This window comes from Protomyctophum parallelum (assembly GCF_964188405.1).
Source record: "Protomyctophum parallelum genome assembly, chromosome: 20".
NCBI lineage: Eukaryota > Metazoa > Chordata > Actinopteri > Myctophiformes > Myctophidae > Protomyctophum > Protomyctophum parallelum.
The window spans coordinates 34,566,376-34,593,732 of record NC_139718.1 but is presented as its reverse complement, the minus strand read 5'-3'; the positions used below and the strand labels follow the sequence as shown (position 1 = coordinate 34,593,732).

General features: G+C 44.1%; 1 protein-coding gene across 1 annotated transcript in view; it reads right to left on the bottom strand.

Annotated features, from left to right (window-relative positions):
- The window catches only part of kif6 (kinesin family member 6), a gene marked incomplete at both ends in the record, with an annotated part of 109,274 nt that overhangs the window by 52,098 nt on the left and 29,819 nt on the right, over nucleotides 1-27,357 (bottom strand). The window contains 4 exons of the mRNA XM_083791695.1: nucleotides 4,787-4,981; nucleotides 16,918-17,056; nucleotides 20,786-20,891; nucleotides 23,263-23,366. Coding sequence (XP_083647821.1) covers nucleotides 4,787-4,981; nucleotides 16,918-17,056; nucleotides 20,786-20,891; nucleotides 23,263-23,366 — 544 coding nt within the window. The remainder of the gene's footprint in view (nucleotides 1-4,786; nucleotides 4,982-16,917; nucleotides 17,057-20,785; nucleotides 20,892-23,262; nucleotides 23,367-27,357) is intronic.

Genomic DNA, 27,357 nt, shown 5'->3' with positions numbered 1-27,357 from the left:
GCTAAAGTGGTACATTCATAATGTACTTTCCCCCTCCCAGTAACTGGTGAGTATATCTGCTCGAACTAGTCCAAAAATATGAAAACGTTTGCAGTCTTGACTCAAAGCAACCAGTGGACCATGGTGCGAGAAGCCAGCGTAGCAGAAAAGGCCTTTATTAAAGGCATTTATTTACGTAGTGAGAAATTTGTGTCACCGTGACAACGTGAGCCAAAAATATATTTTGGCACAGCACTATTTCCATGTTTCCATGTTGACTTTAATAGGCAACTAGCCACCATTAGTGGTAGCCAATGGAAATGACAAAATGAGGCTGATTGAAGACACAGAGTGCAATCAATCAACCCATTAGACACGCTGTGGCCAAAAGGCCCACATGGAAATACATAATTATGCTACCCATACAGCAATACACATAGCTGACCATACATTTGGAATAAATCCAACATCGTCATTATGATCTACCAAGAACAAAGTGGATTGGCCTGTAGAAGAATATCGTTGCCGTTAGGTAGAAACCTCTTAACTCTTGACACTTTTTGTGTTATTTCGTAATTAACGCCTATGAAACCTATACAAACATGATTGGCAGTCCACACCATGTTACCACCAATATCACATTCAAGGTCAGGGCCTTTTGTTCCCATAAACCAGGTAAACAGTTTTCCATTCACAAACAGTAGGCCACAACGCGTACATATCAATCTACTGTGTATCACTCAACGTGCAAGGGAGCAGGTCTGAAAATGTCATTTGAAGGGGGAGTTGTTGCCTTATGTGCGTCCTGGCCAAAGGCAACCTTGTGCTGCTTTATTGTTTTGGTTTCTCAAAAAACACTCAAGCAGCGAGTTACACTGAAGCCAGGAAGAGGCTGCAGTGGTTACAATGACTCATTTTAATGTGTTGGACAGCATTGATATATGCGTCCCCTCCTTTGATTACAAACCATTTGGAGTATTATCATAAGGTTTTCAATTTTTGTACATTACAGGGTCCAAGAAAGCTACGCGGCGCATGAATTTCAAGTGAAAGATTGCGCTCGTCTGCAGACCAGCTTGTTTAGTTTATGGTCATTTTCATACAGGCTTTATATGTTTTGATGATGATGGGGCAAGTCCAGTTGCTCATGGATGCCTACTGTAAACATGCGGTAACCATAGAACACACAGAGGAACTAGCTTTTAAAGATCGTATATTGCAGTCCTGACATAAACCCAGTGAGGATGTAAGCATTGCCAAAGTTTTGGCTACAACACTACAGTATATAGCATTCATAATTTAAAACCCATTGCCTTTTTTTTTCATGCTAAATCCCTTTTTTGGGGGAAAACTCCTAAATGAGCCTTTACCTGCCAAGAAGGCATCTGTGTATACATGCAACAAGCCAACTGTATCAAATAGTCCTCAATCCTCCCCATCCATCTGGCGTTCCGTTGAACTCAACCTGAGGAACAATGTAGTTCTCTGGATGCTGTGGCGTGTGCGCTTGCAGTGCAGGGGATGCAGGAAAAAAAAAAGGTCAACCAGATGGAGATGGATTCCGAAGGGGTCGTCATGTCAAACGAACAGAGAGAGAGAAGTAATGAACGAGGGGCGCGCGGGGAAAGGCAAGCAGCGATCTCTCTCTCTCTCGAAACTTGTTCCACATTAGATCACATGCCATTCCGAGAGGACTGATGTGGAAGACGTGTCATTTATCAATGTTTATTCTATAAACCGTTGCTTCACACACCATCCATCACGGCACCGCTCACTGTCCCCGTTGCGAGTGATAGATTCCATCCCTAATTTGGTCTGGTCTAAGTCCAAGCATGTGTTTGTTTTTTAATAGGCTCTTCTTTCAGAGAACCCTGTTTGCAATTACCCCCGTGCGTGGCCTTTTTCACCGCACCGGGCATCATTAGCCAAAAAATGTCGACGAGAGGATGAGGGAGTTGTGGTTTTACTGAAGACAGGAGCGCGAGCTTCGGTTTTGATGAGTCGCTGGCTCATGCCCCTTCTTACCCGACGGCTATGATCGCGCTCATTACGGGGACTCAGGTTTATCATCGCACTTAAGTCTCCACTTAACCAAAAAACACAGGAGGAAGCCAAAGAAATGCTTTGCCTCCGGCCAGGGAGGATGTCTGACTCCAAGAGACTCATGATGGACTTGACTTTTCATCCACTTCTAATTCTCTGCGTCTGCATCCTTTTGGCCTTTAAACCCTGTACACTTGGTTGACAGGGAGATCCTGAGGGTTGAAGTCTATACTACGGTAGTATCTTTTCGGTTTTCACTCTACATTAAATATCCATCTCTTTTCGTCACAACGGCGCGGTACAGCGACTGCAATACCGACCCCGCCGCTCCGACTCGCCGGCTGATCTCCTTCTCCGTCCTCCCCTCACTCGTGAACAACAAGACCCCGAGATACTTAAACTCCTTCACCTGCCGTAATGCCTCATTCCCTATACCCGGACTGCACAATCTACCGGTTTCCTGCTGAGAACCATGGCCTCAGATTTGGAGATGTTGCTGATCCTCATTAAATATCTTCGCTGAAAATAGCCAATCTACAAGCTCAACACGTATCTCATTGTGACACGTTGTGAGCTCGTAGACCTTCTATTGGTGTAAGTAGTCAAAGCAAGTTATTGTCTTCTCGGGATTATGGTTTGTAGTGACGGCAATCACTTTTGGTGCACCTTAGACACATCGGTGATGTCTGCTGGGTTCATTGGGACGCGTCGGGTCTCGACCCTGCTTCTCACCAGGTACTGGACCTGTGCATTGCACCACTTTCTACCCGTCAAAGATTTAATTTGGCCTGGTGTAAAATCTCTTCATGACACGGCTTGGTTGAATGCTCGATTCTGGTCAATCACAGCATTCTGCGGCCTCTTATTTCTCGATAGCAGACCCGCTGGTATTGAATAACAGACTGTTCACAAAAAAACAGCTCATTAGCAACACCATTGTTGGCAGGTTGGCAGATGTAGAATGTAATAGCCAGAAACAGCAGAAACAGTGCCTTCTTAAATTAATCAAAATATCCTATGTCAAATTATCGATTTCTTTCAGCCATACGGCTGTGTGCTTTGTATGGAAAATGGATGGAAATGGACGCCCCACCCAGTTATTATGTCCGTCCCTTTTATGTGTCCCTTCTAAAACAGTTGTCAACAACAATACAGAGAAATGGGGGGTATTGTATAATGATCAATTGTAACGTTCCCGGAGGGAATGCTCGGCAGTAACAGGCCGTAGTGCTTCCCGTTCTCAGAAGGAATGTCAAAGTCACTTCTTCAAGCCTTCCCAAGCAATCCAGTGAGTAATCTTCAAGATAACTTGTTTGGGATCAAAGTTGTGGGCGGAGGGACAGACCATACGTATGATGCTATAGCAACTTTTCTCAGATGTCTTGGGTCCTAAAGCACAACTGAGAAAGTGACTCTAAAGTTTGCATTGCAATAGTCTTGGCCCTTGGCCTTTAGCTCATGTTCCACTAACTATTATGGGCTTTGAACTCCTCAGCTGCTAATCAGCAACAAATTACAGGTTTAATATACTGCCTGGTGTTGCTGTGCCGACGCGAGTATATGAAGCCACTTCAGTGACCTCTAAAAAAAGGATACTCCTGAATGGATACGAGCCCACTGATGACATCTGTTAGAAATAGGTCAGCCCTGGCAAAAGAAATTGTGGAGCCTCTAGCTGGCATGCCGAGGTCCTCGCTATGCAGCAAAATCCCCAAGTCAGGGATTTGTAATGCATTTAAAAATGTCTCCAAAGACAACCTCAACAGGCACGTCCAAAATAGGCATGACCACAAGCAAAGCGCGGCCGACATTCCAAAGGAGAGAGATCACCCCTCCCCCCCCCCCTCCCCCCCACCCTCCTCTGCTGCGCGCCCGTCCTATAGCCCCCAAATTTATTTCCTATTCATTTCCTCTCCCACCTCTCACGGGGGGGTGTCTCAGAGAATGGAGTTCACGTTCCGTGAAACAGTGAAAATGTCATCTGCGTTAATAGTTTGTTTTGATCCTGTTTTGATTCCTATATGAATACAATGTAATTTTGTCCAATCTGTGTATACAATTGGGGTGGTAGTATTTTCTTCTCTTCTGCTCTTCTATTGAGACATTTAGACGTGTCAAGGGTCTGAAAAGGGTCAACCCTCCCCAAGACCTTTTACTGCATTCTATCTTGCCATGTTATTATCAGTCTATGCACATTCTCCAGTGAGTCTACAGTGTGTGTGGTTCTCAAAATAAATGGGGAAGGGGGTACGTAATATTTGTTTGACGGTTACAGTAGATATGGCTGTGATGAATCAAACTTGCACTTTGTCAGCGGAATCATTCCCACACACACACACAGTCACATCGGGATCGCCACATCCACAGCAACAGTTTAAGCTCACAATGGATAGTTGCGCATCTCGGTGATGACAGGAGATTTCGTTAGTGCCTGTGTGGAGCTATTGCGGAAGGATAGTTATTGGCAGTGAGACAGTTTACCGCCCTCAAACTATAAGGCCCGAGGTTGTATTCGGGAACTCTGAAACAATATTTGCTTGTTTCTTAAAATGGATACCAAAAGCTCCTCCTGAGAGGCAATTAAATCAAATTACACAGCGTCTCTGCCGGTTGGAAACCTCGTATGGGCAAAACTGCAAACTTTTCAGGATTCAAATTCAATAGTAGCAGCTCTACACTTGCACACGCTGTAGTGTAATCAAGTAGGGCGTTCATTTACAACAAAACAAAAATATGGAGATAAGAGCCAGCCTACTGTACATACCTCTTCTCCTGTACAGTGTAGCCGGCCTCCCATGGCCAGTAGAGGGGCTGCCGGTGCTTCCAGCCTCAGGCAGTGACACTACAGACAGTGCCGAGGCAGAGGGCACACTGTGGCCGTTGTTGGCCATGTTCTCTAGGTGAGCAGCGGCGTCCTGGCCTCTCTTCTTCTCCCTCTTCAGCATGCCGACTAGGATACCTGCAAGACGTTAGCTTAAGGACAAACAGCTGTTTCTATGGCCTTCCAATGTGAAGTGCAGGGCCTCATGCATGCTCAGCCAATCATACAAATCATCACAAATGTCATTCCGGCCAATCACTTTTGGCGCCTTCACTTTTATGCCCTCACATTTATCCTCAAATATGTACTTTGCTCAGCCAATCAAATCATCGCTATATGGTTTTATCAGCCAATGAAATCATCGTGTTAGTGTTCGCACAAACAGACAAAGCTGGGCATAGGAGGGGCTAGTGCCCCTCAAAAACCAATAAATCACGCCCGTATGAATTGATGGGCGCTCTTATCATCGCGCATCATCATGCATCATCGCATACTGGCCAATCAGAATGCCTGCAAATTAAAATTTACATCATATTTGGCAGACATTTGACCTAATTTCTCCTTCCATTGTCAATGGCAAATATTGAGACGTGTGGGGACAAGATTTGGCGGACATTTTGACCAAATTTCTCCTTTTATTGTCAATGACAAATATTGAGACATGTGGGATCAAAAGCTGTATGTGAGGACGGGGTGCCCGCCGCCCACTGTGGCGCTCACAACGTGTTGTGAGCTTGTAGTTTGGCTATTTTTACACACACACACACACACACACACACACACACACACACACACACACACACACACACACACACACACACGGCTAGCCTCGCCATAAGAAGGTTATCATCCACATGCATTTTCTACGTTTGATGAAGGCAGAAGGCACCTGTGCTATATGTGTATATACTGTAACTATATATATATATATATCATTTTGTTTTCGGTTAACCGCCATGTGCGACAGTGTAGGTATGTGACCTTACAGGCCCAGGGAGATGTCATGGTCTGGGATGAATCAGCAGAGCCCGAGAGGCTGCAGATTCCACACAATCTTCTCCTGCTCATGAGCTTGTGTGTGTGTGTGTGTGAGAGAGCGCGCGTAGAATCCTCAGTGTTTTTCTAACACCTAGCGTATACAGATCGGAATACGGTCGTTCAACCTCAAATCTCCCAAATCTCGCAATCCAGTACTGACACAGCCTGTACTGGGTAGGCCTCCTGACCTGGACGGAGATCTGCGCACTTGAGACTGTAGGTACGAAAAAGTTTGGGAACCATTGCTCTATAGTCTAGTTTACTGGATGGCTCACACTGCAGGAGGTGACCTCTAAGGTGCTCATTCACAGTTCACACCAATGCCATGACACATTTCACTGTTCCACACACCTCGTCCCTGTGCATTAGGACAATGGGCCTATAATGGTTTCCTTCTCTGCACGTCGTGCCCTTCCAACTTCCAAACTGCTAGTCTGGCTTCAATCAACCACTATCAGGCTGGACTCAGTGATTATTTAGTACACAGTAAAAATCCTCAGTTAATTTTACTTTACTAGGAGTGTGTGAATGGATATATTAACACAGATTTGATTTGACTGTGCCCTGATCATTAATCGGTCCATTTCAAGACGGCTCTGGTTGTCGTCGGAAACTCTTACGGGAGGGGGACATGGCAGGAAGGGAAGGGATTATAGACATAATAGACATATAGACCCTTTGTTTGCATAAACGTTGCTGTCGGGGCAGAAACCTCCTACAACCTTTTGCGTGTTGTTTTATTTTTATATAAATGAATGCCTTACTTCATCATACTACACACAAAAGTATTGGCAAAACACAGCGCAAAGCATCGTGTTTTGAGCTTGTCCATCTGCTTCGTTTGAATTTGAATCCTGTAGGCCTGTAACAGTTTTGGACACGACAGAGTCAGAGACAATTTCCTGAGTGAAGCCAGGGAATCTAATTCATGTTTCTCTCAGTGGATTGGAAGCGGACGACAGTGTCACCAATAACACAAAAACGCAATAACATTCTCCAGTTACGGTTTCCAACGAAAACCAAACCGTACCATACAGTCTTTGCAAAAATATGACAATAACCTTACAACCGTCACAGTTAATGACCTTTGTGTGCCTTGCCAATTAAGGCTGAAAGCCAGGTAAAGACGGTCGCCGTTTTCCTGCTGGGTCCAATGTTATTGGTTCGTAGGCTGTTGTTCAGCAGGGTTAATTTTCATTACATTTTCCACTTTGTACTGATTAAACACTACCAATGTCTTCTAGTGTGTTGCGATATTTCCCTGGAGGAGGTATGCCGGGCTGTGTGGCTGCGCCGACATGCCATGTGCTCAGAATGCTGTGGTGTCCACGCTCAGCGCTTGACGTCTGGCGAGTCTCTCCTTTTCATCTTTCTTGTCATCCTCCATTATGCTGCTGAGCCAACAAGGCAGACAGTCCAATGAGCTTAAACAAAAGTCTAATTCTTTATCCTTACTGGCAAAACAAACATTCAACTACAAAAACAACATTCAAAATCAAAAACTGTAAAAAGAACCCAAAGTTATCTCCAATTCTCCATTGTAACATCATCAACGTGTAGTGTCATAATCAGTCTTTTCCTGTTGAGAGGACAGTTGATGGACATGCCGGATTAAGCACCTTGTAGTCCAAGTAGTCCACTTGCCAGAATATGAACCCTGGCATCTTGTGTTGAGTATGGGTCCCCGGCAAACTGCCGGATGCTAACTTGCACATGATGAGCAATTTTCATAATTGGCATAATACAGTATGTGACCATACCATTAACAACCCATTGTATAGGGGAAAGAATGCTAAATTTCATCATGCTTTAAGTAGCATGTGATGTGTCAAACTAGGGGGTTTTCATGATGCATGATGCACAAAAAACAATCCTTGGGCTAAAAACGGCCATAGCCGCCACCACTAATGTGATTAGGTCAGCACAATTGGGCATATGGTGGTTGTGCCGATTTTGTTACAACCACACATTCTTGCAATATATCGTTGCCGTCGGGCAGAAACCTATCGCCATATACTTTTGTTTTCATCATATTTCACTCAAAAGCATCAAAAGTAGCTGTACAAGCTCGAAATGCGGCACAAAGTAACGTGTTTTGACATATTTTTGGACATAACAGTTTTGGACATATGATGTTTCCACCCGATAGAGACGATAATACAAAACGTTATTGATTTTTTTATTGATTACACCAGTAAGACGATCAGAGGGTGAGAAGCGACCATGTCGCGTGCACGCATCCGCCTGGGTGACGGCAGACTGCTGGGCGAGCGCTGGCGCTTTGACATGGGGGGGTCAGATCAAGATATGGAATTAATTCTGTACTGGTCATACAGTATATGGAGTGTGTCTTGAGTGTACAGGGTTTGATGAGGTCAGATCAACATATGGAATGTCAGAACAGGTCAGCTCCATATGGAGATCTAAGGGTGGCAACGGGGGCAGTGTCTTGAGCGTACAGGGTTTGATGAGGGCCCAGGTAGGGCCGGCCTTCCTTTTCGGGCCTGTTGAGAACTCTCGTTTTCGCCGGCTGCCGGGCACAGCTGCACTAATAACTTTGGGGCGGGCCCGTCTAGAGTTTGAATGGACAGGTATCAGTCAAAAGGGAGACATCGAAGAGGAAGCGGGAACATATGGAATGTCAGAACAGGTCGGCTCCATATATGGAGTTTGAGGTTTGAGGTCAGATGTAGAGTTGCTGGCCGGTTCCATATATGCAGATTATCCAATCTTCTCCATGTATGGCTATCCAGGGTTTGATGAGGTCAGTGTCGTGATCTTCATATATGGAGACTGCCATATATGGAGCGTGTCACGAGGCGTGACAGACTGACGACCATATATGGTACCGTGACGGACTGACGGCTATATATAGTGGCGTGACGGAGTCACTGACTGAGTAGCCTCGGAAACCCAGACATTTTTATTTCCAGGAAGAAAATACTGACAGGTTTGGCAGGTTTTCATAGTAATATGCGACCTACAGTATAGTCGCAATTACTACTTTCTACACCCTAAAAATATTATTTATTTATTCTAATTCTGACATTATAGGTGACAAATTTAATGTAAATGTTTTTCTTTTATTATTAGTTTGCTATGAATACAATAATAACTTGAATTGATTTAGGACCAAAAAACAACAAACTACATATGCCAAAAGCCTGTATGAAAAGTGTCACCTTCGCTGCGGACTTGCAGGTGTAGGCCTATGCCTTGACATTTTGACTTGCCCACTGGTGTGCCCGAGTTTGAAAACCACTCATCTATGTCACTGAAATACTGTAGATGACAGAAGTGCTTTAGCAATGCCAATGAATAGAAGATGGAGATGACAAATAGGCAGTCTCTTAGGCTGAAAAAGGTTTTCCAAAATGCTTGCAAATTTGTAATCATTAATCCATCATGTTTCACGTGAAGGAATAAGCATTTTACCACAGCTGGCTGAGATTTAGCGCACCTCAAGTTCATCAGTCAAACTGTGGCATTGTTGAATTTATAAAAACATTCCTATTGAGCAGCCAGCACGCCAGAAATGTCTTATCCAAGAAAGACAAACTGTGCAGTATCAGCCATTCCTGGCACTCCCGCGTAATGCTTGTCCCGACGTAGCTTATCACGAGAGTCTCAGTAGTAAACTGTAATTCACAATATTTGAAATAGTTGTTTTAACGACATGAACCCTATAGTGTCCCTATTCTGGGCATGTCATAATAGACAAACATTTGGCGAAAAAGATTTGTGGAATTGGAAGAAAGTAGGCTAAAGACCCCAAGGGAACCCCAGTCAATTAAGTGCGTATAAGAAGTGGTTAACCCTGTCCTATTTTTCTTATTGTTGCCGTCGGGCAGTTCACCTCTTATCCCCATATTCTAACTTTTGGTGTTTTTATGATAAATAAAGTAGGGGCCCTACTTGATCATACTGCAGCATCAGTTTTTTTGCGCAGTGCAAAAGCATCGAAAGTAGCAGATCCACAAGCTAGAAACGTGGCGCAAAGTAAACAGATAAGGGAACACCGTAACAGCAATCTGACTCAATCAGTAATCATTTTCATAATAGCAGACACTAAACAAGTTCAGGCTGCTTGGCAGACTCTGTGCCCTACGAGTGGCAGGCTCTTTAGAATAGATGGTGGCGTTCTCACAATATTGGCACATTGTGTCTCTCACACAAAGGAAGTCCCAGAAATGATACGTAGCTTGCGGAGTTAGTTAAGCCAGATATACTCGAGCGGCTCCATGCTATGCTCAAGGGCACATACATATACTCAAGGGGTTAATACGATGCATTACTATGTGGGTGTATATACAGTGTTTGGCTGACCAATTGGGAGGGGTATTTGAGCTCATCCAAGACTGCATTCTTCCTGCCTTCCTTCTGCATGTGGTTCCTGGTTCCTGTTTGCTCCCACCACCAGCCCAGCACCACCGGTGGCACGGGGAGAACATGCAAACTCCACACAGAAAGGCCCTTTTTGCCAACCCCGCCTCGAGTATAGGCACTGACAGCGGGAATCGAACACAGGACCTTCTAGCTGTGAGGCGACAGCACTACAGAATGTGCCACGGTGCCCCCTTTGACTTTTACTTCTACACTGTGGTGGGACATTGACATGAATGAATTATGATTATGGGCATGTCATAAACATCTAAAAAGGGAATGTCTGTCTGTCTGTATGATGTCTGCATGAAACAATGTCGCTGATCCTCAGTGTCTGCACCAATGGCTCTGAATTTCAACACAGGCAGTCAGGCACTGACCATTACATTATGACCAGTGTTATGGAGGCCCTTTCTCACTTTATAAAACTGTACGCTGTTTATTAGCATTAAATGCCCATTGCGTCGCGTTACACCAGTATCAGTTTCGAATATCGAATTGTGTTGCCTTCTGTTCCTATCGAATTCTGTGGACTTCCGGCTGTAAGGTTGGGGTACATGTATGGTGTACCACCATTACTTTCCTATTTGTTGACTTTCGCGCTACCTTCACGTCCTACCTACACCACAACGACCCATGGACACGCCGATACTCCAGCTCCAATTCAGTTACCTCCCGTCGCCTCCATGACAGGTCACAGAATCGCACCAGTTCACACAGCTCCTGTAACACGGAGAGCTGCGTCCCAGACAACTATTAGGTCAACGTTAGCCAAGCACTAGCAGCATGTTATTTACAACAATGGAGCAGGACACGGGTGTGTGGCGTCCGCAAGCACCGGCATGCGTGTGTGTGTGTGTGTGTGTGTGTGTCAGACCACACGAGCCGGCCGTGACAAAATAATAACAACTGTATGGCAATGTCAGGAATGGAGCACTGTGTGTGTGTGTGTGTGTGTGTGTGTGTGTGTGTTTGTGTGTGAGTCCGAGGAATACACAGACCACCCCAGGGAATGCTTCGTGGAACACTTGGGGGTCCGCAAACCACCTGCCTAATAATAATATACATTTTGTGCCCATCCCAACTCCCTCCCCGAGCCCCAGACTGATTACATCACAAAATGCATGCATCAATAATATGATCTATAAAATCGCCTTTTACCCACACTGTACATAATCTGCATGTTCGCCGAACTTAATCCGGTCGCCAACCTTAACGCATGGGGAACTGGTCAACAATGTATTGTACTGTACACTGGATGTACAGTTAAGTGGTTATCATACTGTACAGTATAACCACTAAAGTGCTAGTAATAATAGCATGTGAGGTTTTATTGCAACCAGATAAATTGGGCAGGATAACAAATGAAGAAATCTCTTATCTGCATATTTTAACGTAATTTTTGTATTTCTTCGTAAATTAATGCCATAGGCCTACTTGATCATACTACGTCTCACAAAAGCATCAAAAGTAGCCTCAAAACGAGGCACAAAGCGGCACGTTTTGAGCTTTGAAGAGCTTTGAATCCTGAAAAGTCAGTTTTGGACATGAGGTTTCCACCTGACAGAGGAGTGGGGGGGTTGAAATAGGTCAAGGCGTGGGAACAACATGACACTGGAGGAGTATTGTTGCAGAATGCTTCTGTAGATTAAATAAATGTGTGAGCGTGTGTGTGTGTGTGTGTGTGTGTGTGTGAGTGTGTGTTTGCAGACGATTTTATGCACTCCAATATTCATACTGAGAGGTTAATTACAGCCAAGGAGTTGACGCACTTCAAAGCAAAAGATATTTTCTGAAGATGAATCACGCGTGTAGCGACTGTAGCCTTTTCACACGGGCCTCTCCTAAATCACTAACTTTGCATTCCAAAACAATTATTTGAACCTGACAAATGTCAGTTTTATGAAAAACGTATGTTGCTATATCAGTGGTTCTCAAACCTTTTCATAGCAAGGACTCCCAAAACTATATATATTTGGCTGTGGACCACCATCTCACAAAATATTTTGTTCCAGGGACCCACAGAGGCAAGGATTTAAGTTAAATATGTTCACTTAAAAGATTAAAAAATATATATATATACTTAATGAATAGATAATACTAACAAACGTTTTTCAAATAGATGTTGTGATTACACAAAAGGTGATGATGATGTACACATTTCACATAATGAAAGTCCAGTGTACAGTACTTCATACCCATACCTCGCACAGTGAAATCATCAGTGGTAATTCGTCTCTGAGAGTGTACAAACGGACAAATTAACACTGAGAACTTTACTTTGTGGGGTTAGAATAACCAAGATGCCGTCCTTCCAACGTTGCAACTAAATCAATGAATTTGAATTGGATTCACACCAAAGAGTCGGCTTACAAGAAAAACATACAAAAGAAAAAATGAGGCTGCCGCATAATGTGGGATGCAATAGGCTAGGTTTCAATGAACGCCTTTTCTGTTGAGCTCGGCTGATTGCTTGCATGCAATTAATTAATTTCCCCTCCCCCCTCATTTCCACTTTCACCTATCCAATAAAACAAAGCCTGAGAAACAGCCACAAAGCCGGGAAGGGAAAGAAATGAAGCACTAGATGAATAAATATCTCCACTACAATACAGTATATCTTCTCTGTCGGGTGGAAACCTCGTATGTCCAAAACTGTTGCTTTTCAGGATTCACGTTCAAAAGTAGCAGATCTACAAGATCATAACACGTCGCTTCGTGCCACGTCTCGGGCTTGTGGATCTGCTAGATTTGATGCTTTCGTGTGACGCTGCAGTATGACAAAGTATGGCATGAATTCACGAAAAACCACAAAGTTATAATATGGAGATAAGAGGTTTCTGCCCGACAGCAACAATATCCACCAAAATGACTGTTAACCTAGGGGGGGATATTGTGAGTACAGGAAGAGAACACAGTAGGGCCTGTTTAAGCCGTAGTAATACATTTCAGAACATTATTTAGAGGGAAGGGGAATCGGGAGTAATATAAATGTCTTGATGTGAGAGTGCGTATCGAACAATCGCCAGAGCTGCTGAGAGGAATCTGGGCGACCGCTGCCAATAACATAAACATGGCGTTGCAAATTACTTGCACGCCACATCAAACCTGCAAATATGATACAATATAGAAGCCAACTCTTATTCTTGGACACAATCAACAGTTCACGTGAGCCAAGAGAAAATAAAAGAGGACAACCTGCTGGTTGTTATTACTACCGATTCATTGTTACACCTGAGATCTGTTACAAGTTGCTTTCTTGGATATATTATTCTTGGATCACTAGTGTCTTCCAACTTCTCCCATTAATTACACCTCAGTTCCACTACGCAGTTACGAGAGGAAATAAGCAAGTGGCTTACTATTGTCAAGCAAGTTTATGATAAGTCACCCAAACATGCAGCAGCACAAGCCCCGTATTACTGGGGGGCCGTAGGAAGATGGTATTTTTTTTAAATAATAATATATATATATATATATATATATATATATATATATATATATATATTTATTCATATATTCATATTCACCTGCTAGCGTAAAGGTTCACAAAACTATCCCCCTCAAAATAATCATATTTTAACTGGGGACCCCCACCCTGACAGCTACTTGGAATTGTACACAATACATTTAGTTTGACACGGTACCACAGATAAATATTGCGAAAATTGCCGATCTACAAGCTCAAAACGCCTCTCAGTGCGAGGCTATTTTCACAATGTTGTTTTTCTTACGTAAGATGACAATTTCGTATTAAAAAGTTCTCAAGTCATTCTAAAGTGCAGATACCCTGTATACACGTACAGTATATTGGTTTGTTTACTGTTGAGTGAGAAACAATGTTGCACATTAAAGCTAATCATCTGCGAAGTTTCGGAAACCACTGGCCTGTGAGGGCGGCTGGCTCTGTGGTATAGGGGCTACACTGGACATTCATTCATACATTGGGAGGTGAAGTGGCGAACAGTCAACGCCAGTGTCACTGGGGTTTAGGGTCTTGCCCAAGTGTCTTCGCAACGCACAGGTCCTGGACCTGGTGAGACGTAGGAGGGGCCCGGACAGGAGTCAACCCACAGAGCCTAGTCCTTCCACGCACCAGATTGATCCACCTCCCAGCTCCAGCAGAGTAGTTCCGGAGCAACAGATCGTGTGGCCCTGGTCTTTCCCTATAATGGGACTGATCGAGGGTAGCTATACTGGGACGGGACTTGATCATGCAATGATTTTTGTGGACAGGGGGAGCCCGCGATCGAACTGGAAACCTCACGGATCCGGATTCTGGTGTCTCTACCAGCCACTTTACCCCTGAGCCACTGCCGCCCCCATATAGGACAAAAAACATACGTATTTCAGCTTTAACTCTACATGATCGAATCAGGCATTTATCCATTCATTCGATCATTCACTCATTTGCATTTGGGAAAATGCATCTCTGGAAAATGCTGTAGATGTTTTGAGAGCCACCGTGCGCCACATCGTGTTCTACGGAGCGTCCACCCATTGTTTGTTAGTCAGCCCTGTTGCTCTGCCATCGTGTTCCAATGTTTGCGGTGGATGTGTGTGTGTCATCTCTGCAGTAGGGCTTAGCTAAGCATTACCATGTGCCCACTGGAGTCTGTGTACAAGGGCTGCTGGAGAGGGTACACCAAAGGCCAGTGTTGCCGGAGTTTGCGAGAGAAATAAGCAACCAGGTCTATGAAAAGAACAATCACCAAAAGAAGCAAGACGTGACTAGTAGTCTAGCCTAGCCTAGCCTAGTAGTCTAGGCTACGCGTCACATCTTGTAGATCTGCTATTTAAAAACAATGATCTTGAGGGGGTAAAAAAGTAATTTTGGACAGTTTGGACGATATTTGAACTCTTATGCGTGGGGTGGCACGAAATATTTTCAGTTGGGGGTTCTGCTGACAAATAGAGTAGGTAAGTAAGTAAGTAGGTCGAAGAGGCTTATTGTCTGTATCAGCCCAAGAGCAAAAAAATAAATCCAAGGCCGCTGATAATAAGCAGACATGGCAACCATGCCCAAGACTCCACTTGTGGCTTTGTTCCACAAGGGGAACCTCTCACATAATGAAGCCTGTGGAGACACAGCATCAGTCTGGCATCGCTGGAGATGTGTGGGACGGACGGGAACTAATCTAATGCCTCCCAGCAGCCCAGTGTCTCATGGGCGGGTGGTGGTGGTGGGGCAGTGCACTCCATGGGAAGCATGGTGATTAGCAAACGGATGCGAGCTTCAAGTTGTTCAACCTTGCTCTAGGTCTAGGTGGCTATTAGGGGATAGACGCTGGAGGTGATGTCATCATCACGCCAGCCGAGCTGACGTGGGGGGGGATGATGATTGCACATATCATCCCACCACGCCAGACCACCCCTTACTCACTGCAAGGAACGGTCTAGTTTACATCTGCAAGACGTTTCATCGTGAAAACAAATACAATGATAACTATGATGGAGAGATAAATGCGTACGGCAGTGTGTGTGAGCGTATAACAGCCATTACATACAGTACGTACATACATTCCAAAAATACAGTGGGTGTACTTAATGCATCAAAGATAATCTGTCCCATACAGCAGCGAGCAATTTCGTCAAGATGTCTGCATTAGAGCACCACTGTTGGGGAAGAGTGTAGCAAATTGTATGTCACATTTTGAAGGACTTTTGCGTTACACGTGCCTAGCTCCAAGACACACCACGGTGAAATATCTCCACCGTAATATCCTATATTTGTCTTGGAGAGATGAGGGGTTTTTTTGTGTTTTTTTTGCGGCTAAACAATCAAGTGGACATTTTCCGACTAATGTGCCCGTGATCTAATGAGAGGCCGCGGTGAGGGGGGGTGTGGGGGGAGGTGGGGTGGGTGAGAGGGGGGGTCATCTCTGAAAGCCATTGGAAATATCATCTTTTAGACAAGAACAATTATGATTAATAGCGGTAATTGCTGTCATTAATGGTGGAAGATGTATTTGAAGCTACATTATTCCAAAACCATTCTGTGTGGATTTCTTTTTTTGGGGGAGGGGGGTGGGGGGCTAGTGAGGGCTTCAGCCCTGCTGAAATTCTATAATTCATGAGAAAAGTGACGCACTCCAAGCGTGTAATTCCACCAGCAGCCGCCGTAGGCCTAGTTCAGATTAAATATCTCTCTGCTAATGAAGTTAAACTGTTCCTGTGCCTTCAGAACAGTAAGTGTGATTACCGTAAATAGTTTGGCTAGACCATAAAAAAAACAAAAAAAAACAATACAATTTAAATTTAGGCTCCATTCTATACAAGCCTGCTGTATATCATATTAGACTTCATTTTTCACAGTGTGTTAGACATTATAGGACATTTGAACCAAAGCAAACAGACAGTGTGACTTTTAAACAATGGCAAAGTTACACTGGCTGGGGTTTATTCAAATATGTCAGGGTTCGATCCGGGACATACCAAAGACTGTAAAAATGGGACTCAATGTATCCCTGCTTGGCACTCAGCATCAAGATCAACTACAAATGGTCAACTAATCAACTACAAATGGTTCCCGAGCACGGCACCGCTGCGGCTCACCGCTCCAAGAGATGGGTTAAATGCGGAGAACAAATCTCACAAACAGCAATGTATGTGACAAATGGTAGGAACTTTAACCTTTAGCCGCCAGAGGATACTGATCTCGTTATCACGTTGTGTCAGCATCTCCTTCAGCCTGGTGAGATGTGCTGGCTCCGGGCTGTCGTGGCTTTCCGATTCCCTGACTTGGCCATCATGTCGCTCATCCCCATCGGATAGCTTCTCCCGGATTATCACCTGCACACAGTGAGAGACATTAGTGGAATGATACAAACAACGCAGCCTTTTCCATTGTTTAACCCATTGAGACCTGAGGCCGATTATACAAATGCCTTCTACATCGGTGGTTTTCAAACTTTTTCATGCCAAGGAGGACCCCCAAAATGATATGTATTTGGCAGCACAGAAAATAAGATTTGTCTCATTGGGTGACAAGTAAAAAAAACACTTTCCGGGACTAAATGTCATCCTAAGGATGAAGGTGCAAGGACCATGCAGGCAGATAATGAGGTCCAAATTGCTCCCCATCAACTCAGCATGTGCGTACATGTCAACGTGCACAATGATAGATAGACGGTTAAACACAGAAACAAACAGCCAGCCAGATGGACAGATCGGTACGAACAAGAGGAGCCAGCTAGGGATGAGAACCAAAGAACAAAGAAATGCAAAAGAGAAATTTAAGCCAGAACCGAGGGTCAGCGAAGTGTGACTGGGGTGATGCAGGGTGGAATGTAAACTGAAAAGGAGATGGAAGGGGGGGGTCATAACAAACTGGAGCAGAGATAAACAGACACTGGAGTGGGATCTGGAATGGCTTCTGGTGGTCCGCTCCGACTCCAACCAGAGGAGAGCCCGCCACGCACGGCTCCTCTCAACAACGCCACGCTGTTCCAACCTCAATGCATTAACCACTTAAAACCCCATATGGCTGACCGGAGTCCCTCAGGGCTCTATACTAGTGGGTTTATTTTTCCTGTTATTGTGGGGAAGGCTTTCGCAGGCAATAGCAGATCGACAAGCTCACAACCCGTCACGCTGCGACATGTTGTAAGGATGCTGGGGATCAAGTGGTTAAGCGGTGGTGAGCCGGCCCGTCGCCAACAATGACAGAAACTGCTGAATAGTCTTTTCTTATACAAATAATTATGCCGTGAAGCTATAATCCCAAACAGAATCGTAATACGAGTTTTCTAGTACCATCATCATGCTGACACCATGAAAGAGAGTCAAGAGACTAGTGAAATATGCTGACCAAGTGTATGAGAATGAATGCTAAAAAACAACCAAGAAATGTACGGTATGTCGTCGCTGTCGGGCGGAAAACTCTTAAAACACTTTTTGTAAATTGACGCCATACTCGATCATACTGTATAACATCGTCACAACAATGAAGTATCAAAAGTAGCAGATCTGCAAGCTTGAAACGCTACGCAAGCATGTCGTCGACATCGACGATATCCACACTTGAAAGGTGAAATTCTGGGAAATTGCAAGTGTGGTTGCACTGAGGCAAGTAGCGAGGAATTTCCGCTTGGAAATTTATTCAGTCTTTATATTCTGTCTTGCCATTTACATTACATATAATGTGATGTCACTCCCGTCTGACTATATTGAAAACCCTAGGGCACTTGCCCTAGCCCCAACGACCTTACCGGCGTATGGAAAGGCTCAACTTATCTAACTTGAATAGCATTTTATGTAGACATAGCACTCTATATTCACTTGTAGTTGTAAATATTAGTAGTATTTTTTTTTATCAAAAACTAAATAATAATTTTGTCTTGTGTAAAGACAAAATTGTATCATCAGATTGAAAATTGCCTAGCCTAAACAATCCTCTCATGAGGACTAATGTCTAATGATGCATCTCTTTTTTTTTTAAATATTGCTGCAAGGTTAATATTAATTAACAGCATCATACAAAGCATCGCATTTTAAGTAAGTTAAGTTAAGTAACTTAAGTTAAGTAAGGAAACACTCTGTATACTTGAATCTCAGCCATTTTCATTTCAAGGGCCCCCTGTTTGACCTGCATTAGACTACGGACCCCCCCATTTAATGGCATTTCTATCTCTGGGACCCTCAATTTATATTGTAAAATCAATGTTAATTTAACTAATTTTCCATGTACAAATGGAACCAAATGGACCCGTTAGGTCTGTTTTTTTCCACGACCGTCCACCGTCTCTGGAACGCTCTCCCTCAGGATGTCAGATGCAAACTCCCTGGACATTTTTAAATCGAGGCCAACATTTTTTTTTCTCTATGCACTACGGTTCCGTCTAGTTTTATTTTTGATGATCTATAGCTATGCTATATGCTATGTTTTACTACGTTTCCTTATTACTATGTTTTGTGTCTTTGATATGTTTGTGATGTATTGCTGCTGTAAAGTGCACAGAGACCCCCTGGGGTGATTTTCTACTATAAAATAATCTGAAACTGAACTGATGTGAACACTCTCAGAGTCACAGGGGTCCTTGCAAATAAAACATTTGAGAACCACTAGTACTAGGGTGGACTCCTAATGTGCCATAGTGTCATAATAAATAATTGCCATACATAATCTGGCAAAAAACCTGGAGACTTGACATTCAGTAAGTGGGTGTTATGATCAAAATAGAACATTGTAATGGTGTGTAAAACAGAAAATCGAAAAACTTGCCACGGACAAGACCAAGTCTTTGCCACAGACACATTTGTCCGTGCACGGACATGCTGGTGACCCCTGGTGGCTTAGTTTCTTAGCAGTGGCGAGACTTCAGGTTCTGGAGAAGTGCGTCCAGCGGGTCGGGTCCACATGATACACACACACGTACTTCAGAGACCCTCAGAGAGAACGCGTCAACATTTGACACCTTGCGTCTAATTAGCTGACAAAAAAGAAAATGGGCAAACACTATACGGTCTAGACGTCCAGCCGGGCCATGGGAAAATCAACAGCTTGTCACTTTCTGGCCCAAAGGCACGGAGTTATTACTTCCTGGCCAGGCCGCCGCAGAGTCAGAACATTTGCACGAAGAAATTGTGGTCTTTGAAAAAGAACGTGGAAAAATAACTGTCCAAAGGCAAGGCTAAGTTAAAGGTTACGGTTACAGTTTACGGATCAAACACGCATTTTTCTTAACCATCCTTATTTTTTGGTATGTATGTCATAGGCAAACATTTTCAAACATAAAAAAGAAACCATGTTAATATTTTGGAAAGCATAAAATAGGGCATACAAGCTTAACAGTTACATTGTTTATATTTAACTTTTTGGTAAAGTTTATGGAGCGTTTCAGTGACCAGAAAGTGCTGTATAACAGACATCATACAGTGAGTAGAATCTAGCATACTGCTGTGGTAGACAGCACCTCAACAAACAGGTCAGAAGGGGGCGCCATTTTAAAGAAGTGGAGTGGTCAACTGGCCACCAAGCTCCATTCATGCTTGTGTGATAATGGTCACAGGTGTGTCACTGTATCTCCACAATGGTACAGAGACACAGAAGGGTGTTCGTGCCATCTTTATGTAAGTGGGTTTACTACCAATACAATTCATTCACTTATTAATTAACCCATTTAAAACCAAGAAAGCATCCGTGACATTTTGGATTTTAGCGTTGGCTGTTCAAAAAATAGCTGATGTACAAGCTCGCAGCGCAGCACGAAGTGACACACTGTGAGCTTGTACATCTGCTATATTTGAACATTTAAAAATAAATCTTGAAAATGTTGTACAGTATATTATATAGTATAGTATTTTTCACATAAAAGTGCTCTTCTGAGGAGTGTGTGTGTGGGGGGGGGGGTGTCCCTGGCACAAAACATTTTCAGACATAAATCTTTATCTTTGGCACAAAGAAGTTAGAAAAACAAATTGATGATTTAGAAGGAATTTGTAGAATGGGCCTCAGGTCTTAATAATAAGTTCAATATAATATAAAATAACAAAGTGTTTTTGTTGAAGGAGATACAGTACCTTGAGTAAATAGAAGCAGTGATGGATTTTCCTCATGTCCGCGCCCAGAGCCACAGTCACCTCTGGGTCTGGGTCATCCAGATACACCTTCACCACCTCCTCCAACCTGAGAAAACACACACACGCACGCACGCACGCATGCGCACACACACACACGCACGCGCGCGCACACACACAAAACACAAGTATATTGAAGAATTTAAATTGCTTCAAAATTCGCAAACTGGATAGACAGTCTCTGTCGGGTCCAAAAACAGGATACAAATTACAAAAACAGCAAAAGTAGCATATCGTCCTTTGGTTTCTTTTGAAGCCTTTGTGCTATGAGCGCTATGATGGTGTAGGGCGTCCATGTCAGGGCAACATGTCCGTTCTGTGGTCGCCCTCACGTCATCAGCCATCACCACGGAGTGCTCCGGCACGCCAACAGTTAAGATCTATATTTGAAGCTGAAACCTCTGATGTTTAAAATGTGGTCCCAGTCAAAGAAAACTATTTACTTAAACATGTGCTGCAGCTTCACCGCCACTGGCCCTGTTGATAAACTATCACTAGATGATAGTCCAAACATTGGTTCTTCCAGGATCTGGAAAAGACCAAGTAGAGAGGGCAACGGTCCAGACGGGATCCGATGTAGGCACGGAACAGCGTGCGGTCTTCACTTTTCCACCAGAACATCGCCCAGGGATTGAGAGACACGCAACGTTTACACCGACGGGGTAGGACTTAAAACAAACGCGGCGCTCTTATTTCAAGGCCCTGCGAGTCATCAGGGGCTTCTGGATGCGAAGCTGCCCGGGCTGGGGAATGTGCTACTAATGCCATGTGCAATATTTGAGGAGAAAAAAAAAAGAAGCCCTCGTGCTTCAAAAAGCCACAATTTGACCGTTTCCAATAGCAATGACTTTGCTTAAGTGTGAGATGATGTGAGGATTAGCAAATGACTGGATATAATGTTTAGATAAGAAAAGAAAACCTCCTGTTTATCTCTGGGCCGACTGGAAGGCCATTCTGTGTATACACAGCAGAATCCAGAGGGTTCATTTACAAATGGATACACTAACGTTGATGATTTTTATTGCATATAGGGCTGGGACCCGGAACCGGTTCTTTTTCAGACACGGTTTCCGAGATTGAAGAACCGGAATCGGTCCCATCGTATTTGGAACCGTTTCTAGAACCGCTTTTTAATCACACTGTCAGACTTGATGTCTGCTATACAATTAATATACCAGTGGTTCTCAAACGTTTTCATTTCACTCCGAGAGTGTACAAATGGAACCAAATGGACCTGTAAGGGTCCATTTGGTTCCATTTGTACTCTCTCAGAGTTACAGTCCTGTAGGGTCTATTTGGAACCCCCTATAGGGATCGTTAAAGGGAACCGTTAATGAACCGGAATGGTTAAAATCCTAAATGGTTCCGTATTGCGTATCAATGAACCGACACCAATACTCGAGCTGCGGCAAACGGCACGGATGGCCGCCTTAATGGAGAACACGGCCGTGAAGTCAACCGTTGCACTATGGCCGTTGACATTGTTATGTTGGCTCTGGAAATGCGACAACAAACGCGGCAGCAACGCAGGAAAACGTCGGCGTTGCACCGCCGATTTGCCACTCGGGACAATGTCAAAGCACGATCCGGGAGAGAAGGAGGAGGAGGTCGTTAAATAGAACGTCGGCATGTCAGTGACTGTGGTCACGACAGACATCATTAACCCCCCCCCCGCGTGGGCTAACCACCACAAACTGGGGAGGGGGCACCACGAGTAGTCGACTGGGGTGAAGGGGAAATAATAATAAATAAATAAAAGGGCCTGAGCGAGGACGAGGGAGCGGTAAAGACATCAGCGCTGGAGGCAGCGTGTGCCAAGTTCTTAATGGAACCTCTGGCTTGATCTCTGGCCCTTCACTGACTGGGCTCCTTTCTGTACCGTTTTTTTTTCTTTTTTTTTTTTAGTGCACCAACAGTAAAATATCCGTCCTGGCTGAGCTACAGCCTCAGGGGGGTGGGGGTGGGGAGACGACGCCATTACATACGGTTCTGCATCAGTGAGCCGAGCCTTCAACTCAGCAACGACGCGTAGCCATGTGGGCGCTTTCGACAAACCCCAAACCCCTCGAACATAGCAATAAATCAGGAATACATATTTATACCCGGTGGAGTCTCCGAGCCTTAAAGCATGACAAATACTAATTAGTGTCGTAAAAAAAAAAAAAGGAGGACCTCCTCTCCTCTTTGAGTCTATGCTGTAAACATTTGGGAGGGCTGACAGGGACCAGCGCAGGCCCTATTCTCGTCCTCACTGTCCTGAGATGACTGGCTCGTTGACGGCTACTGTACACACACACACACACACACACACACACACACACACACACACACACACACACACACACACACACACACACACACACACACACACACACACACACACACACACACACACACACACACACACAAGATGAACGTACTTGTGGATCTCCTCAGGAGTCAGCTGCTCCTCTCTCTGCTCGCCCGTGACCATGGAGAGTTCTTCTTTCAGAGACTGGATCTCCCTCTTCATACGCACTATCAGCTGGAAATGCACATTTTATGGACAGCGCATGCACACACACAGTTAGAGAAATAAACATTTTCAAATGAGACTAGCGTATATTAAATATATACTGCACCCTGCAGTGCAAGTCATGAATCGCACGCACGTGTGCATGTGCACACACGCACACACACACACACACACACGCACACACACAGTCTCAGCCCACTGCAAACCGATGACAGAATCCTCCCAAGAAATTATCTTGCGGCTTATCTTCGCAATGCATTCTGAGGACAAACCTAAGCGGTTCCAGACAACTGGATGCTCCGCACAAGACAGCCCAGGAAGCCATCGATACCGCACAGACACACAGAATAGCGCCCGGCCGTCCGCCAGCTATACGGTGGCAAATAGCAACACATGAAACCTCCTGCCGCTCCGCTCGCTGTCTGTCCGCACGTGTTTCGTCAAGGCTTGCAAGCCCCGGCCAACGGGCCGGTTGCCGTCGTTAACCACTGGACGGGTCCAGTTACTGTATATATATATATATATATATGTATTAAAAAAAAATGAATATTTCGCCCATCCCAGACACAGCCTCTTAAAGCAGTCTTTAGGAGAGTACTTACTTAGATAGCCATCTTCGCATAGAAACTGTAATAATAGAAAGAATGCACATTAATGTCAGAGTCAAGATCCGCAGAGAAGCGATATGACCTCCAGTTCATAAAAAGAGTTTGCCTTTGTTTTTTTTACAAACGGACTGAAATGCAATTCCCCCTTTCTTGGGGGCAGACAGAGGGCCGTCTACCCCGGATACCGCATTCCCCATACCTGCTGAGAGCGGTGGTAACTTCAAGATGGCCATTTAATTTTTTGATGAAACAGATTGTGGAATGGAATGTCTAGGAACCCTGGCAGCTTTATGTTATGTGGTGGACGTTATCGCGGTATACGTATATATGTGAGGCATGAAAGGAGAGTCGACCAAACATTAAGTGTGTCCAGGGCTGTCCACTCCCCCCAGTCTCTCAGGATGTGACCTTTTTTGACCTTTTAAGAGATAAGCGTGTGGTGCTCCCTCTTTCTTCATCCAGGGGTCAAGGCCTAAACGGCTCCGTGGCAGCATAGGAGGGGAGCGTCTAAGCTGCCCAGGCGCATGCAAGATTAGTGAGTCTAGGTCAAGGCTGAAGTTATGGTATGTAATAGTAGCTATAACCAATGGTGGAAAAAACTAAAAAAGCACAATTCTTTTTTTTGTGTGTAAAATTATCAATACTGCAATGTAGAGTGAATGTACAAGTGGAAGTCCGGTATTCAAAATGTACTGTAATATACTTAAAAGGACCAAAAGTACAAGTATGCAGAAGAATGCCCCATTTCTCAAGTTTTCAAATGTCTAAAATGTATGAAGAATATTTTGAAAATAGCCGATCTACAAGCTCACAATGCGTCGTCGCGTCGTCGTGATGCATTGGGAACTTTAGCTATTTTTCAAATAATTGCTGTGGAGTAAAAAGTACAACCAGTTGCCCGTGAGATAGACTGGAGTAGAAGTAAAAGTATTGAAAACTACTCCAGTAAAGTAAAAATCACTCAAAATGTTACAGTACTTGACTACAGTACATGTTAGTTACCTTCCACCACTGAGTAGCCGTTAGCTGTAGCCGGCAGTGTTTGGCCTAGTTTGGACACGGACCAATGAAATGAGCAGAACCATCTACCTAAGTCTGTAATTATATATAATGTATAAATGATGGATATGGGGTCAGGACAGATACTGTAGGCCTTTTCGCGGAGGGGTCAGAATAAATCCCACCAGCTCAGACTTCAGTTTTAGCGAGGGCCTGTGAAGTGAACTGTCATGGCCAGACACAATTGTGCTATTTGTATATATTTTTTTGTAAATGTGAAATTGTATTAGCGCAGCACTGACAGAGGTCACATACCAACCAAATTGGTTGTCTATATAATAAGAATAAAATACAGTAATATGCCTGACACAGTGCAGACATTCACAGCATTAGAAAATGAATTAGACGCCTAAAATGACTAAATGGGAGAGGTTCTCAGAACAGTGGATACAATTACTGTATACTGCAAGTAAGATAATATGATGATGCCATCGTTCATCATATTATACCATCACCAGCAAAATAGCCTACACAACAACCAGTCTAAAGATATCAGTACTCATATCACAGTTTATTCGCCATCACTTACAATATAAGGTACACTTTCGAGGAAGCCATTGTATCCCATTAATTTGTGCAACGTCGTAAGCAAATTAATTAAAATCAACTCCCAGAGAGTTGCAACATGCATGAGATGGCTAACACAGTGAACCTCATTGTGTGGTTAGATTTTGTCAAATTTTGACTTTTTTAATGCATTAAAAGCTGATTGAAAAGTCTCAAAAATAGATAGCCTTGTGAACAAAATTCACATGTTCAAATGTCTGCGAGTTATTAATGGTGCAGTTATGTTTGGCCAACACTGACCCAATTAGTCACGTAGGCCTAAGTCTGGCAACATTATAATAACTTTGGACAAAAGTAAACAAAGTCTAAAAATGTATCCACTAGTGGGGGAACGGTCTGTTAAGCTAAATGTACTGTATATGGCCGAACAGACAATGACATACGGTATATTATTTTTCTCTCATGTGACACTTTCCTCTTGGACAGAATATCCTGTTATCCATCTCTACAAGACCCAAGTGAACCCAAACAATCCCAAGGCAGACTGTGAGACTGGAACAGTCTCGGTGGCAGCAGTAGACATTAAACCAACAACAGAACATGACAACTAAGTGACAGAGTCACTGACACAAAGTTGCTAGGGAGGCGAAGGTTACTGAAGTTTGACCCCGGGTCAAAGGTCAGACCAGGGGAACCAACTCAGCAATGCTGCGACACTTCTGCCAAACACCAGTAAGTCAGACATCATAAACCGAGTAGGTTTTTGAGGAGAAACAGCCGTGGCCGTGTGGGTTTTGGGGCAGAAGCCACATTTCTAAAGCTAATCCACCCTGTATCATATTTTATGACACCGAATATCATATTTGACCATCCCGTGCACCGTGGCCGCTCCCTGTATCTCGTTCTTTGGAACCCAACACACCCCATGGCCTGATGTAATACATCCAGCTGTGTCCTCAAAGGGCTGACCGCCAGTGACTGGTCGGCGGACTCGGTCGCAGTCTATTTCGGCGTGCTTGAGCCCACGCTGGTACCACAGCACCACAGCTGGCTACGGAACACTGCGAATAAAACCTGACCCAGGACATATGTGACAGATGATGTCAGATGATTTTCTGGAATGACAGGTTGGGGGGGGGGGGGGGGGGGGATTGTTTGCTACGGTGGCCTCTTCTATAGCAGATCAAAGAGTATAATAATGCCAGCTTAAAGACCAAGCAAAGACACTTAATGCAAACTCACTCTCACACTGCCTTTCGTTTACGTCTCTCACTTGGTTGTGGCTGACAACATAACAAGACTTTAGAGCACAACTCTGTGCACTAAAGGGCTCTGTGAATCTGAAAAAGGCATGTACTATATCGTCGGGCAGAAACCTGTAGCAGAAAAGTAGCAGATTCACAAGCTCGAAACGTGGCACGAAGAGACTCAAAGCGACTCGCTTTGAGCTTGTAGATCTGCTGCTTTTGATATTATTTTTTGGATCCTGAAAATGTACAGTTTTGGACATAATGAGGTTTCCACCCTTTTTTTTTTTTTCTTTTTAGCAGATAACCTCCCGGTGCAGAAATTGTCCACACACATACAACACAGCACACACACACACACATGCACAGCAAACTACAGTAATCTGCAGACTCCGCATGTGAAACTTCAAATACCTGTATTATATTGCAGACCACTCACAAACAAGGTGCTATTACGGGGCCCCTTGTTTTATGAAGGAGACGGTTTTTTTCTGCTGCAGCACCAAAAAACTTTTTCTCACCCCCACAACAAAACAGGAACACATGGGCTACTGTAGCTATAGCTATACTAGTTCTGTG